At 49.2% G+C, this 16,562-nt stretch overlaps 2 protein-coding genes across 3 annotated transcripts in view; one reads left to right on the top strand and one right to left on the bottom strand.

Annotated features, from left to right (window-relative positions):
* LOC136569814 (maestro heat-like repeat-containing protein family member 1) overlaps nt 1-14,187 on the bottom strand; it is a 54,767-nt gene extending 40,580 nt beyond the window's left edge. The window contains exons 1-4 of the mRNA XM_066570177.1: nt 14,081-14,187; nt 10,939-11,084; nt 7,071-7,202; nt 1,066-1,228 (exon numbers count right to left, since the gene is read on the bottom strand). Coding sequence (XP_066426274.1) covers nt 1,066-1,228; nt 7,071-7,202; nt 10,939-11,084; nt 14,081-14,102 — 463 coding nt within the window. The 5' untranslated portion in view covers nt 14,103-14,187. The remainder of the gene's footprint in view (nt 1-1,065; nt 1,229-7,070; nt 7,203-10,938; nt 11,085-14,080) is intronic.
* Nucleotides 14,096-16,202, top strand: LOC136569813 (uncharacterized). 2 transcript variants are annotated; one of them, XM_066570175.1, is made up of 2 exons: nt 14,096-14,523; nt 15,072-16,202. In XM_066570175.1, exons 1-2 carry the CDS (start codon nt 14,101-14,103, stop codon nt 16,185-16,187), a joined length of 1,539 nt encoding a protein of 512 aa, XP_066426272.1. In that variant the 5' UTR covers nt 14,096-14,100; the 3' UTR covers nt 16,188-16,202. The 2 variants fall into 2 exon arrangements, with proteins under 2 accessions (XP_066426272.1, XP_066426273.1); XM_066570176.1 differs by having other exon boundaries at nt 14,096-14,989.
* Nucleotides 16,203-16,562: the final 360 nt, after the last annotated feature.

The raw sequence follows: 16,562 nt of genomic DNA, 5'->3' as shown, positions 1-16,562 counted from the left end.
TATTTCCCCCATTTTCCCAGACAATTTCCCACATTTTCCTGGATTATTTCCCCCATTTTCCCATGCCCATTCCCAGATGATTTCCCCCATTTTCCCTCCCAATTCCCAGATGATTTCCCCCATTTTCCCTCCCCATTTTCCCTCCCCCTTTTCCCTCCCCATTTCCCCATTTCCCCTCCCCATTTTCCCTCACCATTTCCCCCATTTTCCCTCCTAATTTTCCCAGATTATTTCCCCCATTTTCCTGGATGATTTCCCCCATTTTCCCTCCCCATTTTCCCAGACGATTTCCCCCATTTTCCCTCCCCATTTCCCCCCTTTTCCCTCCCCCTTTTCCCTCCCCCTTTTCCCTCCCCATTTTCCCAGATCATTTCCCCCCTTTTCCCTCCCCATTTTCCCTCCCCATTTTCCCTCCCCATTTTCCCTCCCCATTTCCCCCCTTTTCCCTCCCCATTTTCCCCATTTTCCCTCCCGATTTTCCCAGACAATTTCCCCATTTTCCCTCCCCATTTCCCCATTTCCCCTTTTCCCTCCCCATTTCCCCATTTCCCCTTTTCCCTCCCCATTTCCCCATTTCCCTCCCCATTTCCCCCATTTCCCCTCCCCATTTTCCCTCCCCATTTCCCCATTTTCCCTCCCCATTTCCCCTCCCCATTTTCCCAGATGATTTCCCCCATTTTCCCTCCCCATTTCCCCTGCCCATTTCCCCATTTCCCCTCCCCATTTTCCCAGACGATTTCCCCATTTTCCCTCCCCATTTCCCCCATTTCCCTCCCCATTTTCCCTCCCCATTTCCCCATTTTCCCTCCCCATTTCCCCTCCCCATTTCCCCATTTTCCCTCCCCATTTCCCCCCTTTTCCCTCCCCATTTCCCCCATTTTCCCTCTCCATTTTCCCTCCCCATTTCCCCATTTTCCCAGATGATTTCCCCCATTTTCCCTCCCCATTTCCCCATTTTCCCTCCCCATTTCCCCCATTTTCCCTCCTAATTTTCCCAGATTATTTCCCCATTTTCCCAGATGATTTCCCCCATTTTCCCTCCCCGCCGCCCCGCGTTCCCCTCACCGTTGCTGGCGGCCAGGTCGGCGCAGGTGCGCAGGAGGCCGGGCGGGGGCAGCGCCCCGGGCGGGAATCGCCGCAGCAGCTCCTCCATCACCCGCGCCAGGAAGCGCCGGCCCAGCTCCACCAGCAGCGCCGCCGCCGCCTCCTGCCAGTCCCGCTGCGCCTCCTGCGGGCACAGAGGCACCCAAATGGGGGGAAAATTGGGGGGAATGAGGGGGAATGGTGGGGGAAAGTCAGGGGAAAATTGGGGAAATGGTGGGGGAATTGGGGAGGAATGGTGGGGGAATGGAGGGGGAATGGTGGGGGAATGGTGGGGAATGGTGGGGAATGGTGGGGGAATGATGGGGGAATGATGGGGGAATGGTGGGGAATGGTGGGGGAATGGTGGGGAATGGTGGGGAATGGTGGGGGAATGGTTGGGAAAGTGAGGGGAAAATTGGGGGAATGGTGGGGGAATGATGGGGAATGGTGGGGGAAAATTGGGGGAATGATGGGGGAATGGTGGGGGAACAATGGGGGAACGATGGGGGAATGGTGGGGAATGGTGGGGAATGGTGGGGAATGGTGGGGGAATGATGGGGAAAATTGGGGGAATGGTGGGGGAATGGTGGGGAATGGTGGGGGAATGGTGGGGAATGGTGGGGGAATGGTGGGGAATGGAGGGGAATGGTGGGGGAATTGGGGGGAAAGTCAGGGGAAAATTGGGGGAATGGTGGGGAATGATGGGGTAATGGTGGGGGAATGGTGGGGAATGATGGGGGAACGATGGGGGAATGATGGGGAATGGAGGGGGAATGGTGGGGGAATTGGGGGGGAATGGTGGGGAATGGTGGGGGAATGGTGGGGAATGATGGGGTAATGGTGGGGGAATGATGGGGGAATGGTGGGGAATGGTGGGGAATGGTGGGGAATGGTGGGGGAATGGTGGGGGAATGGTGGGGAATGGTGGGGGAATGATGGGGAATGATGGGGGAATGGTGGGGAATGATGGGGAATGGTGGGGGAATGGGGGGGAATGGTGGGGAATGGTGGGGGAATGGGGGGGAATGGTGGGGGAATTGGGGAAAATGGTGGGGGAATGGTGGGGGAATGGAGGGGAATGGTGGGGGAATGGTGGGGGAATGGTGGGGAATGGTGGGGAATGGTGGGGAATGGTGGGGAATGGTGGGGAATGGTGGGGGAATGGTTGGGAAAGTGAGGGGAAAATTGGGGGAATGGTGGGGGAATGATGGGGAATGGTGGGGGAAAATTGGGGGAATGATGGGGGAATGGTGGGGGAACAATGGGGGAACGATGGGGGAATGGTGGGGAAATGGAGGGGGAATGGTGGGGGAATGGTGGGGAATGGAGGGGGAATGGTGGGGAATGGTGGGGAATGGTGGGGAATGGTGGGGAATGGTGGGGAATGGTGGGGGAATGGTGGGGAATGGTGGGGAATGGTGGGGAATGGTGGGGGAATTGGGGGGAATGGTGGGGGAATGATGGGGGAATGGTGGGGAAAGTCAGGGGAAAATTGGGGGAATGGAGGGGGAATGGTGGGGAATGGTGGGGAATGGTGGGGGAATGGTGGGGAATGGTGGGGAATGGTGGGGGAATGATGGGGAAAATTGGGGGAATGGTGGGGGAATGATGGGGGAAAATTGGGGGAATGGTGGGGAATGGTGGGGAATGGTGGGGGAATGGTGGGGAATGGTGGGGGAATGGTGGGGGAATGGTTGGGAAAGTGAGGGGAAAATTGGGGGAATGATGGGGAATGGTGGGGGAAAATTGGGGGAATGGAGGGGGAATGGTGGGGGAATTGGGGGGGAATGGTGGGGGAATGAGGGGGAATGGAGGGGAATGGTGGGGAATGGAGGGGGAATGGTGGGGAATGGTGGGGAATGGTGGGGAATGGTGGGGAATGATGGGGGAATGGTGGGGAATGGTGGGGAATGGTGGGGAATGGTGGGGAATGATGGGGGAATGGTGGGGGAAAATTGGGGGAATGATGGGGGAATGGTGGGGGAATTGGGGGGAATGAGGGGAATGGAGGGGGAATGGTGGGGAATGGTGGGGAATTGGGGGGGAATGGTGGGGAATGGAGGGGGAATGATGGGGGGAATGGTGGAGGAATGATGGGGGAATGGTGGGGGAATGGTGGGGGAATTGGGGGGAATGGTGGGGGAATGATGGGGAAAATTGGGGGAATGGTGGGGGAATGATGGGGGAAAATTGGGGGAATGGTGGGGAATGGTGGGGAATGGTGGGGAATGGTGGGGAATGGTGGGGAATGGTGGGGAATGGTGGGGAATGGTGGGGAATGGTGGGGAATGGTGGGGAATGGTGGGGGAATGGTGGGGAATGATGGGGAAAGTGAGGGGAAATTTGGGGGAATGATGGGGAAAATATTGGGGAAATATTGGGGAAATTATGGGGAAATTATGGGGAAAGTCAGGGGAAAATGCGGGGAAATTTGGGGGAAAGTCGGGGAAATTATGGGGGAAATTATAGGGAAAATTATGGGGAAATTTGGGGGAAAATCAGGGGAAATTATGGGGAAAATTATGGGGAAATTTGGGGAAATATTGGGGGAAAGTCGGGGAAATCATGGGGGAAATTATGGGGAAATTTGGGGGAAAGTCAGGGGAAAATTGGGGGGAAAGTTGGGGGAAAATGCAGGAAAAGTCAGGGGAAAATTGGGGGAAAGTCAGGGGGAATTATGGGGAAATTTGGGGGAAAGTTGGGGAAAATCAGGGAAAATTTGGGAGAAAATCGGGGGGAAAATTTGGGAAAATTCAGGGAAAAATTTGGGGGAATGTCAGGGGAAATTACGGGGAAAGTCAGGGGAAAATTATGGGGAAAGTCAGGGGAAAATCAGGGAAAATTTGGGGGAAAGTCGGGGAAAATTGGCTGAAAGGGGAAATTATGGGGAAATCGGGGAAAAATCGGGGGAAATTTGGGGGAAAGTCAGGGAAAATTGGGGGGAAAGTTGGAAGAAATTATGGGGAAATTGGGGGGAAAATTTGGGGAAATTTGGTGGAAAATATGGGAAAATTTGGGAGAAAATTATGGGAAAATTGGGGGAAAATGCGGGGAAAATTCAGCGAAATTTGGGGGGAAATACAGGGAAAATCAGGGGGAAATTTGGGGGAAAACTGGGGGAAAGTGAGGGGAAAATGCAGGAAAAATCAGGGGAAAATGATGGGAAAATTGGGGGAAAATGATGGGAAATTATGGGGGAAAATTTGGGGAAATTATGGGGGAAATTATGGGGGAAATCAGGGAAAATTTGGGGGAAATCGTAAAATTTGGGGGAAATATGGGGGAAATTTGGTGGAAAATCGGGGAAAATTCTGGGGAAATTTGGGGACAAATACGGGAAAATTTTATGGGGGAAATTATGGGGAAATTATGGGGAAATTATGGGGAAAATTGGGGGAAAGTACAGGAAAATTCTGGGGAAAATCATGGAAAAATTTGGGGGAAAGTCAGGGGAAAATTATGGGGAAATTTGGGGGAAAAATTGGGGGAAATTATGGGGGAAATTGGGGAAAATACCTGAAAAATCGGGGGAAAATATAGGGAAAATTTGGGGGAAAGTCAGGGGAAAATTTGGGGAAATTCGGGGGAAATTTGGGGGAAAGTCAGGGAGAATTATGGGAAAATCGGGGAAAACATGGGGGAAAGTCAGGGGAAAAAGTGGGGAAAATCTGGGGGAAATTTGGGGAAAAGTCAGGGAAAATTTGGGGGAAAATAGGGGAAAATCAGGAGAAAATTTGGGGGAAAGTCAGGGGAAAATTATGGGGAAATTTGGGGAAAATACGGGAAAAATCGGGGGAAATTTGGGGGATAATCGGGCGGAAATTATGGGGAAATTTGGGGGAAAATTTGGGAGAAATTATGGGGGAAATCAGGGAAAATTTGGGGGAAATATGGGGGAAATTTGGGGGGAAATCGGGGAAAATTATGGGGAAATTTGGGGACAAATACGGGAAAATTTGGGGGAAAATGCAGGGGAAATACAGAGAAATTTGGGGAAAAATAGGGGAAAATCAGGGGAAAATATGGGGAAAATCAGGGGGAAATTGGGGGAAAGTCAGGGCAAAATATGGGAAAAATCAGGAAATGGCGTCGTTGGGATTGGGAACTTTGGGATGGGAAATTTGGGGAATTTAGGGAGATTTGGGATGAGGGAATTTGGGGATTTGGGGTTTTTGGGAATTCAGGACTTTTGGGATTGGGGATTTTGGGAATTCAGGACTTTTGGGATTGGGGATTTTGGGATGAGGGAATTTTGGGGATTTTGGGATTTTGGAATTTTGGGATTAGGGGATTTTGGGAATTCAGGAATTTTGGGATTTGGGGAATTTTAGGAATTCAGAATTTTGGGATTTGGAGTTTTTGTCCCACCTTGGCCCTGCTGATCTCGAGCGCCCCCAGGGCGATGGCGTCGTTGGGATTGGGGATTTTGGGAATTCAGGAATTTTGGGATTTGGGGATTTTGGGAATTCAGGAATTTGGGATTTGGGGTTTTTGGGATTAGGGAATTCAGGAATTTGGGAATGTTGGGGTCTGTTCTCACCTTGGCCCTGCTGATCTCGAGCGCCCCCAGGGCGATGGCATCGGTGGGGTTGGGGATTTTGGGATTTGGGAATTTTGGGATTTGGGGTTTTTGGAATTCAGGAATTTCGGGATTTGGGGATTTTGGGATTTGGGAATTTTGGGAATTCAGGAATTTTGGGATTTAGGGTTTTTGGGAATTCAGGAATTTGGGATTGGGAATTTTGGGATTTAGGGTTTTTGGGATTTGGGGTTTGTTCTCACCTTGGCCCTGCTAATCTCAAGCGCCCCCAGGGCGATGGCATCGTTGGGATTGGGGTTTTGGGATTTGGGAATTTTGGGAATTCAGGAATTTTGGGATTTGGGGTTTTTGGAATTCAGGAATTTTGGGATTGGGAATTTTGGGATTTGGGAATTTCGGGAATTCAGGAATTTCGGGAATTCAGGAATTTTGGGAATGTTGGGTCTGTTCTGACCTTGGCCCTGCTGATGTCGAGCGCCCCCAGGGCGATGGCGTCAGTGGGATTGGGGATTTTGGGATTTGGGAATTTTGGGATTGGGGTTTTTGGGATTTAGGGTTTTTGGGAATTCAGGAATTTGGGATTTGGGAATTTTGGGATTTGGGGTGTTTGGGATTTGGGGTTTTTGTCCCACCTTGGCCCTGCTGATCTCGAGCGCCCCCAGGGCGATGGCATCGGTGGGATTTTGGGATTTTGGGATTGGGGATTTTGGGAATTCAGGAATTTTGGGATTTGGGAATTTCAGGAATTCAGGAATTTTGGGATTGGGGAATTTTGGGATTTGGGATTTTGTCCCACCTTGGCCCTGCTGATCTCGAGCGCCCCCAGGGCGATGGCGTCGGTGGGGTTGGGGATTTTGGGATTTGGGAATTTCGGGAATTCAGGAATTTTGGGATTGGGGAATTTTGGGATTTGGGGTTTGTTCTGACCTTGGCCCTGCTGATCTCGAGCGCCCCCAGGGCGATGGCGTCGTTGGGATTGGGGATTTGGGGATTTGGGAATTTTGGGAATTCAGGAATTTTGGGATTTGGGGTTTTTGGGATTGGGGAATTTTGGGATTTGGGGTTTTGTCCCACCTTGGCCCTGCTGATCTCGAGCGCCCCCAGGGCGATGGCGTCGGTGGGGTTGGGGATTTTGGGATTTGGGAACTTTGGGATTTGGGGATTTTGGGATTTGGGAATTTTGGGATTAGGGAATTTTGGGATTTGGGAATTTGGGGATTTAGGGTTTTAGGGATTTGGGGTTTTGTCCCACCTTGGCCCTGCTGATCTCGAGCGCCCCCAGGGCGATGGCGTCGGTGGGGTTGGGGATTTTGGGATTTGGGAATTTTGGGATTTGGGGTTTTTGGGATTTGGGGATTTTGGGATTTGGGGTTTTTGGGAATTCAGGAATTTTGGGATTTGGGGTTTTTGGGATTGGGGAATTTTGGGATTTGGGGTTTTGTCCCACCTTGGCCCTGCTGATCTCGAGCGCCCCCAGGGCGATGGCGTCGGCGGCCGTGGCCTTGCCCAGCTCCTCCAGGTGGCTCCGAACCACGGCGGCCATGGAGGCCAAAATCAGCGCCCGCTGCGGCGCCGGCAGCTGCAATTCCCAAAAAACGGAAAAATTGGGAATTTGGGATGGGATAACCCCAAAAATTTGGGAATTTGGGATGGGATCCACGGGGATTTGGGGTGCAGGGGGAGTTTGGGGGGTGCAGGATGAGGGGAGGGGATGGGGAAAATGGGAATAATGGGAAAAAAGGGAAAATTTGGAATAATGGGAATGGGGGGAAAATGGGAAAAATGGGAAAAAAGAGAAAATTTGGAATAATGGGAATGGGGGGAAAATGAAAAAAATGGGGAAAAAAGAGAAAATTTGGAATAATGGGAATGGGGGGAAAATGGGAATAAAGGGGAAAAAAAGGGAAAATTTGGAATAACGGGAATGGGGGGAAAATGGGAATAATGGGAATAATGGGAAAAAAAGGAAAAATTGGAATAATGGGAATGGGGGAAATGGGGAAAATGGGAATAATGGGAAAAAAAGGGAAAATTTGGAATAACGGGAATGGGGGGAAAATGGGGAAAATGGGAATAATGGGAAAAAAAGGAAAAATTGGAATAATGGGAATGGGGGGAAAACGGGGAAAATGGGAAAAAAAGGGAAAATTTGGAATAATGGGAAAAACAGAAAAAATGGGGAAAAATGGGAATAATGGGAAAAAAAGGGAAAATTTGGAATAACGGGAATGGGGGGAAAATGGGAATAATGGGAATAATGGGAAAATGTGGATGGGAAAAATGGGAATGGGAATAATGGGAATAATGGGAAAAATGGGAATAATGGGGAAAATGGGAAAAAAGGGAAATATTGGATTGGGAATTTTGGGGATTCTGGGAATTGGAAAATGGGGAAAATGGAGAAAATGGGGATGGGGAAATGGGAAAAATGGGAATAATGGGAATAGGGGAAAAAGGAGAAAAGGGGGGAAATGGAGAAGATTGAATTGGGAATAACGGGAATAGAAAAATGGAAATAATGGTGAAAATGGGAAATATTGGATTGGGAATTCTGGGAATGGAGAAAAAGGAGAAAATGGAGATGGGAATATTTGGGAGATTGGGAAAATGGGAAAAATGGGAAAAATGGGAAAAATGGGAAAAATGGGAATAATGGGAAAAGTATTAAAACAAACTGCTCGTGGGGCAGCTGCAATTCCCAAAAAAACCCCAAAAATTTGGGAATTTGGGATGGGATCCACGGGGATTTGGGGTCAGGGGGAGTTTGGGGGGTGCAGGATGAGGGGAGGGGATGGGGAAAATGGGAATGATGGGAAAAAATGGGAAATTTGGGAATAATGGGAATGGGGGAAAAATGGGGAAAATGGGAATAATGGGAAAAAAGGGGAAATTTCGAATAATGGGAATGGGGGGAAAATGGGAATAATGGGAATAATGGGAAAAAAAGGGAAAAATTGGAATAATGGGAATGGGGAAAAAATGGGAATAATGGGAAAAAAAGGGAAAATTTGGAATAACGGGAATGGGGGGAAAATGGGAATAATGGGAAAATGGGAAAAATGGGAAATATTGGATTGGGAATTTTGGGGATTCTGGGAATTCTGGGAATTGGAAAATGGGGAAAATGGAGAAAATGGGGATGGGGCAATGGGAATAATGGGAATAATGGGAATGGGGAAAAGGGGAAAAATGGGCAAGATTGAATTGGGAATAACGGGAATAGAAAAATGGAAATAATGGGGAAAATGGGAAATATTGGATTGGGAATTCTGGGAATGGAGAAAAAGGAGAAAATGGAGATGAGAATATTTGGGAGATTGGGAAAATGGGAAAAAGGGGAATAATGGGCATAATGGGAAAAGTATTTAAACAAACTGCTCTTGGGGCAGCTGCAATTCCCAAAAAAACCCCAAAAATTCGGGAATTTGGGATGGGATCCATGAGGGATTTGGGGTCAGGGGGAGTTTGAGGGTTTCAGGGGGGGCAGCTGCAATTCCCAAAAAATGGGAAATTTGGGAATTTGGGAGGGGATCCGTGGGAATTTGGGGGTTTGGGGTGCAGGAAGGCAGCTGGAATTCCTGAAAAAACGGATGAATCCCCAAAAATTCCCAAAAATCCCCAAAAATCCCAACCCTCGGGATTGGCAGCTTCAAGGCCACTCAGGGCCTCTCAGAAATCACCAAAATCCCCCAAAAATTCCCCAAAAATCGCCAGGAAATGGAAAATCCCTACAAAATACCTCCAAAAATCCCCAGAAAATCCCCCCCCAAAAAAACCCGAAAATCCCCAGAAAACTCTGAAATATCCCCAAAAAATTCCCAAAATGCCCAAAATTCCCCAAAAAATAAAAAAGAGGCAAAAAATTACAAAAAAAAATTCCAAAATTTCCCAGAAAACTCAAAAAAATTCCCCAAGAAATCCTCAGAATTCCCAGAAAATTCCCAAAAAAACCCCAAAAATCCCCACCTTGGGATGCCCCCTCAGGCTCTCCCCACAACACTCCAGGAGCTCTGAGGGCTTGGCAGCTCTGAGGCTGCTCAGGCCCTCATGGAAATTCCCAAAAAATCCCCAAAAAATCTCAAAAAACCCTCAAAAATGCCAAAAAAAAACCCCAAAAAATCCCCCAAATTCCCAGAAAAATTCCCAAAAATGCCTGAAAATTCCGATTCTGTGGTGCAGCCCCAGGCTCTCCCCACAGCACTCCAGGAGCTCTGAGGGCTCGGTAGTTCTGAGGCTGCTCAGGCCCTCATGGAAATTCCAAAAAAATCCCCAAAAAATCTCCAAAAAATCCCCCCAAATTCCAAAAATATCCCCAGAAAATCCCCCAAATCCCCAGAATTCCTAGAAAATTCCCAAAAAAACCCTGAAAATCCCGACCTTTTGGTGCAGCCTCAGGCGCTCCTTGCAGCACTCCAGGAGCTCTGAGGGCTCGGCAGCTCTGAGGCTGCTCAGGGCCTCCCACAAATTCACAAAAAATCCCCAAAAAATCCCCCAAAAATGGAAAAAAAAACCAAAAAAATCCCCAAAAAATCCTCAAAAAATCCCCCAAAAATGAAAAAGAAATCCCAAAATTCCCAGAAAATTCCCCAAAGAGCCCCCAAATCCCCACCTTGTCGTGGTGCCTCAGGTACTCCCCACAGCACTGCAGGAGCTCCTCAGGGTCGAGCGGCTCCGAGGCCGCTCAGGACCTCACACAAATCCACAAAAAAATCCCCAAAAATCCCCAAAAAATGCAAAAAAACCCCAAAATTTCCCAAAGAGCCCCCAAATCCCCACCTTGTCGTGGTTCCTCAGGTACTCTCCACAGCACTGCAGGAGCTCCTGGGGGTCGGCGGCTCCGAGGCCGCTCAGGGCCTCCCACAAATCCCCGAAAAAAATCGCCAAAAAATCCCCCCAAAATTCCAAAAAATTCCTAGAAAATCCCCCAAATCCCCAGAATTCCTAGAAAAAAATCCCAAAAAAACCCAAAAATCCCGACATTTTGGTGCAGCCTCAGGCACTCCGTACAGCACTGCAGGAGCTCCTCAGGATCAGCGGCTCCGAGGCCGCTCAGGGCCTCACACAAATCCCCAAAAAATCCCCAAAAAATGAAAAAAAAGTCTCAAATTTCCCCAAAGAGCCCCCAAATCTCCACCTTGTCATGGTTCCTCAGGTACTCCCCGCAGCACTGCAGGAGCTCCTCAGGGTCGGCGGCTCCGAGGCCGCTCAGGGCCTCCCACAAATCCCCAAAAAATCCAAAAAAAATCCCCAAAAAATCCCCAAAAAAAAGAGCAAAAAGACGCCCAAAATTCCCAGAAAATTCCCCAAATCCCCACCTTGTCGTGGTTCCTCAGGTACTCCCCACAGCACTGCAGGAGCTCCTCGGGGTCGGCGGCTCCGAGGCCGCTCAGGGCCTCCCTCAGCTGCTGCTGCACCTCGGGCTCCGCCTCCGCGCTCGCCTCCAGCAGCGCCAGCGCCAGCCCTGGAACGTTCCAGAACACTCGGATTCACCTCCAGAATTTCCCAACCTTTTCCCCCCATTTTTTTTCCAATTTTTTGCCCAACTTTTCCCCCTTTTTTCCCCTTTTTTTCCCCCAATTTTTTCCTTTAATTCCAATTGTTTTCCCATTTTTTCCCCCCTTTTCCTAACCCATTTTTTCACATTAATTCCAATATTTTTCCCTCTTCCTCCCATTTTTTCCAATTTTTTCCCCTTTTATTCCTATTTTTCCAGCTTTTATCCCCTTTTCCCTCATTTTTCCCCTTTTTTCTATTTTTTCCACTTTTTTCGCTTTTTCCCCCTTTTTTCTCCTTATTTCCCATTGTTCCCCATTTCCCCCCGTTTTTTTCCACTTTTTTTCCCTCTTCTCCCCCATTTTTCCCCTTTTTTCCAATTCTTTCTCTTCTTTTCCCCTTTTCCTCCCCCTTTTTCCACATTTTCGTATCTTTTTCCATTTTTCTCCCTTTTTTCCCTAATTTTTCCCTTTATTTCCTATGTTTTTCCCCTTTTTTCCCATTTTTTCTCCCACTATTTTCCCCCTTTTTTCCTCTTTTTTGCCCCTTTTTCTCCCTTTTTCTATTTTTTCCCTTCCCTCATTTTTTCCTAATTTTTCCCTTTCTTTCCTAATTTTCCCCCTATTTTTCCTTTTCCCTTTTTCTCCCCTTGTTTCTCCTAATTTTCCCAATTTTTTTCCTTCTTTCTCTTATTTTTCCCCGATTTTCCCCATTTTTTCCAATTTTTATCCAATTATTCACTTTTTTCCCTCAATTTTTCCCTCTTTAATTTTTTTCCCTTTCCCAGTTTTTCCCTAAGTTTTCCCCTATTTTTCCTTTTTTCTCCCCACTTTTTTCCAATTTTTCCCCTTTTCCTCCCAGTTCTGCCTTTTTTCCTTTTTTGTCTCCACTTTTTCCTTTTCCCCCATTTCCCCTCTTTTTCCCCATTTTTTCCCTTTTTTTTACCCTTTTTTTCCCTTTTCCCCAATTTTTTCCTATTTTTCCCACTTTTTTCCCATTTTCCCCTTTTTTCCCCCTTTCCCCCAATTTTCCCTTTTCCCCCATTTTTCCCCCCTTTTCCCTCTTTTCTTCTCCCTTTTTTCCCATTTTTTCCCATTTTCCCCTCTTTTCCCCAACCCTTTTCCCAATTTTCTCCCTTTTCCCAACCTTTTTCCCTCTTTTTTTTCCCATTTTTCCATTTACCACCCTTTTTCCCCACTTCCCCCCTTTTTTTCCCATTTTTCCCATTTTTCCCCTTTATTTCCAATTTCCCCATGGCAAAACTCGGCTGGAAATTTGGGAAAAATTGGCCAGAATTCCCAATTTTCATAGGAAAGTTGGGCTGGAAATTTGGGAATTCCCAATCCCTGTGTTGAAACCAGACTGGAAATGTGGGAATTCCCATTTTTCCTGGGAAAACCAGGGCAGGAAATTCGGGAATTCCCGATTTTCATAGGAAAATTGGGCTGGAAATTTGGGAATTCCCAATTCCTGTGGGAAAACTGGGGCTGGAAATTTGGGAATTCCCAATTTTCATGGAAAACAGGGCTGGAAATTTGGGAAAATTTGGCCAGAATTTCCAATTTTCAGAGGGAAACTGGGGTCGGAAATTTGGGAAAAGCGGCCGGAATGGGGAATCCTGTGGGAAAACCGGGCTGGAAATGCGGGAATTCCCATTTTTCCTGGGCAAACCAGGGCAAGAAACTCAGGAATTCCTGATTTTCATAGGAAAATTGGGCTGGAAATGTGAGAATTTCCAATTCCTGTGGGAAAACCCGGCTGGAAATGTGGGAACACCTGGCTGGAATTCCCAATTTTCAGAGGGAAGCTGGGGTCGGAAATTTGGGAAAAGCGGCCGGAATGGGGAATCCTGTGGGAAAACCGGGCTGGAAATTTGGGAATTCCCAATTCCTGTGGGAAAACCTGGCTGGAAAATTGGGAATTCCCAATTCCTGTGGGAAAACTGGGGCTGGAAATGTGGGAATTCCCAATTCCTGTGGGAAAACCGGGCTGGAAATTTGGGAATTCCCAATTCCTGTGGGAAAACCTGGCTGGAATTCCCGATTTTCAGAGGGAAACTGGGGTGGGAAATTTGGGAAAAGCGGCCGGAATGGGGAATCCTGTGGGAGAACCGGGCTGGAAATTTGGGAATTCCCAATTCCTGTGGGAAAACCCGGCTGGAAATTTGGGAATTCCCAATTCCTGTGGGAAAACCTGGCTGGAATTCCCGATTTTCAGAGGGAAACTGGGGTGGGAAATTTGGGAAAAGCGGCCGGAATGGGGAATCCTGTGGGAGAACCGGGCTGGAAATTTGGGAATTCCCAATTCCTGTGGGAAAACCTGGCTGGAAATTTGGGAATTCCCAATTCCTGTGGGAAAACTGGGGTGGAAATTTGGGAATTCCCAATTCCTGTGGGAAAACCCGGCTGGAAATGTGGGAACACCTGGCTGGAATTCCCAATTTTCAGAGGGAATCTGTGGTGGGAAATTTGGGAAAAGCGGCCGGAATGGGGAATCCTGTGGGAAAACCGGGCTGGAAATTTGGGAATTCCCAGTCCCGGTGAGAAAACCAGGCTGGAAATGCGGGAATTCCCAATTCCTGTGGGAAAACTGGGCTGGAAAATTGGGAATTCCCAATTCCTGTGGGAAAACTGGGGCTGGAAATTTGGGAATTCCCAATTCCTGTGGGAAAACTGGGCTGGAAAATTGGGAATTCCCAATTCCTGTGGGAAAACCTGTCTGGAATTCCCGATTTTCAGAAGGAAACTCGGGGCGAAAATTTGGGAAAAGCGGCCGGAATGGGGAATCCTGTGGGAGGACCGGGCTGGAAATTTGGGAATTCCCAATTCCTGTGGGAAAACCCGGTTGCAAATTTGGGATTTTTCCCTAATTCCCGCCGGAAAAGCCGAGTGGAGATCGGCCAATCCCCGATTTATCCCGGCCAACCCGGGCCCGAAGCGCGGGCAGGGGCGGCCCCGCACTCACTGCGCAGGCGCGACTCCATCATGGAGCGCGAGCGCGGAGCTCCCGGCAGCGCCCGCGCCCGGATGGTCCCGGCCGGGCTGGGAGCGGCGGCACCGGGGGAGGGAAACAACGGCAACAACAACGGGAACGGCCCGGGGGAAACAACGGGAACGGCCCGGGAACAACGGGCGGGAATCCCGCGGGGAACAACGGGAACGGCCCGGGAACAACGGGCGGGAATCCCGCGGGGAACAACGGGAACGGCCCGGGAACAACGGGCGGGAATCCCGCGGGGAACAACGGGAACGGCCCGGGGGAAACAACGGGAACGGCCCGGGAACAACGGGCGGGAATCCCGCGGGGAACAACGGGAACGGCCCGGGAACAACGGGCGGGAATTCCGCGGGGAACAACGGGAACGGCCCGGGAATTCTCTGGTTCCTGTGGGAATTCTGTGGTTCCAGGTGGGAATTCTGGGATCCTGGTGGGAATTCTGTGGGAATTCTCTGCTCTAGGTGGGAATTCTGTGATCCAGGTGGGAATTCTGTGGGAATTCTTTAGTTCTGGTGGGAATTCGGTGGGAATTCTGGGATCCTGGTGGGAATTCTGGGATCCTGGTAGGAATTCTCTGGTTCCTGTGGGAATTCCGTGAGCCTGGTGGGAATGCTGTGGTTCCAGGTGGGAATTCTGGGATCCTGGTGGGAATTCTGGGATCCTGGTGGGAATTCTGTAGGAATATTCTGGTTCCAATGGGAATTCTGGGATCCAGGTGGGAATTCAGTGGGAATTCTCTGCTCCAGGTGGGAATTCTGGGATCCTGCTGGGAATTCTCTGGTTCCGGTGGAATTCTGTGATCCAGGCGGGAATTCAGTGGGAATTCTCTGCTCCTGGTGGGAATTCTGGGGTCTCGCTGGGAAATCTTGGATCCAGGTGGGAATTTTCTGATCCCACTGGGAATTCAATGGGAATTTTCTGATCCCACTGGGAATTCAATGGGAATTCTCTGCTCCAGGTGGGAATTCCGGGCGCAGCCGGTCCAGGAAAATCCCCGGAATTCCGGAAGCTTCCATGGGATCCGGCCTCATCCAGGGGGGAGCCGCCTCATCCCGGGATTCCTCTTCCTCCTCCTCCTCTTCCTCTTCCTGAGGCTCCTGAAAGGGGGAAAAGCTCTGAAATCCCCCCCCCCAAAAAAAAAATTCCCAGAAATCCCAATCCCAGATTTTTTCCCCCCTCTGGAATCCAAATCCCGAAGTTTTTCCCCCTCTGGAATCCCAATCCCAGATTTTCCTCCCCCTCTGGAATTCCAATTCCAGGGTTTTTTTTCTCCCTCTGGAATCCCAATCCCAGATTTTTGTTTCCTTTTGGAATTCCAAACCCAGATTTCTTTTTTTTTTTTTTTTTGACTTCCAATCCCAAACTTCACCCCCCCGTCTGGAATCAAAATCCCAGATTTTTTCCTCCTCTGGAATCCAAATCCCAAATTTTTCCCCCTCCTAAATTCCAGAATTTTCCCCCTCTGGAATTCCAGTTCCAGGGTTTTTTTTCCCCTCTGGAATCCCAATCCCAAATTTTCCCCTCTGAAATTCAAATCCCAGATATTTTTTCCCTCTCTGGAATCCCAGATTTTTCTGGAATTCCAGTCCCAGATTTTTTCCCCTCTGGAATTCCAGTCCCAGGGGTTTTATTCCCCCTCTGGAATCCCAATCCCAGATTTTTCTGGAATTCCAATCCCAGATTTTCCTCCCCCTCTGGAATTCCAATTCCTGGGTTTTTTTCCCCCGCTTTGGAATCCCAATCCCATTTTTTCCTGGAATTCCAATCCCAGCTTTTCTCCCCATTCTGGAATCCCAATCCCAGATTTTTTCCCTCTTTGGAATCCCAGATTTTTCTCCCCCCTCTGGAATTCCAATCCCAGATTTTTTTCTGGAATCCCAATCCCGAATTCCTCTGGAATTCCAATCCCGGTTTTCTGCCCCCCTCCTCCGGTGTCCCACTAAATCCAATCCCAAACTCCAGGGCCTTGTCCCAAATATTTGGCCCTAAAATCGGGGAGGGGAGGGCGGGAATTTTTTTCCAGGGCACGGAAAAGCCGGGAAGGAAAATCCTCGGATTTGGGGGGGGGAAATAAAAATAAAAGGGAATAAAAAAGGGAATAAAAAAGGGAATTTTCAAGGAAAAAAAAAATCCCATCCCGGGGCTGACATTCCAGACTTTTCCAGGCTCATTCCCTGCCCTTGTCCGGGGACATTCCCGGGCTTTCCTCGGGGATTTTTGGGGAAATTATTCCCGAGGGGAATTTTGGGCAGTGAATCCCGAGGGGATTTTTGGGGAGCGATTCCCACCCGGGGCAGGTCCCGATCCTGAAAATTCCCATCCGGGGGGGGCCCCGATCCTAAAAAAATTCCCGTTCTCGGGGCGGGGGGGGGGGGTCCTGATCCTAAAAATTCCCATCTTGGGGGGGGCGCGATCCAAAAAATTCCCCCCCCAAATCCCAAAATTTGGA

Source organism: Molothrus aeneus, unplaced genomic scaffold, assembly GCF_037042795.1.
Source record: "Molothrus aeneus isolate 106 unplaced genomic scaffold, BPBGC_Maene_1.0 scaffold_258, whole genome shotgun sequence".
In the NCBI taxonomy this organism is placed as follows: domain Eukaryota; kingdom Metazoa; phylum Chordata; class Aves; order Passeriformes; family Icteridae; genus Molothrus; species Molothrus aeneus.
The sequence above is the reverse complement of the archived record's forward strand: the minus strand, read 5'-3'. Positions and strand labels throughout refer to the sequence as shown.

Coding starts and splice junctions, on each gene's coding strand:
- LOC136569813 (XM_066570175.1), top strand. CDS start 14,101: ATGGAGCGCGAGCGCGGAGCTCCCGGCAGCGCCCGCGCCCGGATGGTC. Junction 14,524..15,071: donor TGGGAATTCTGTGGTTCCAG/GTGGGAATTCTG, acceptor TCTCTGCTCCAG/GTGGGAATTCCGGGCGCAGC.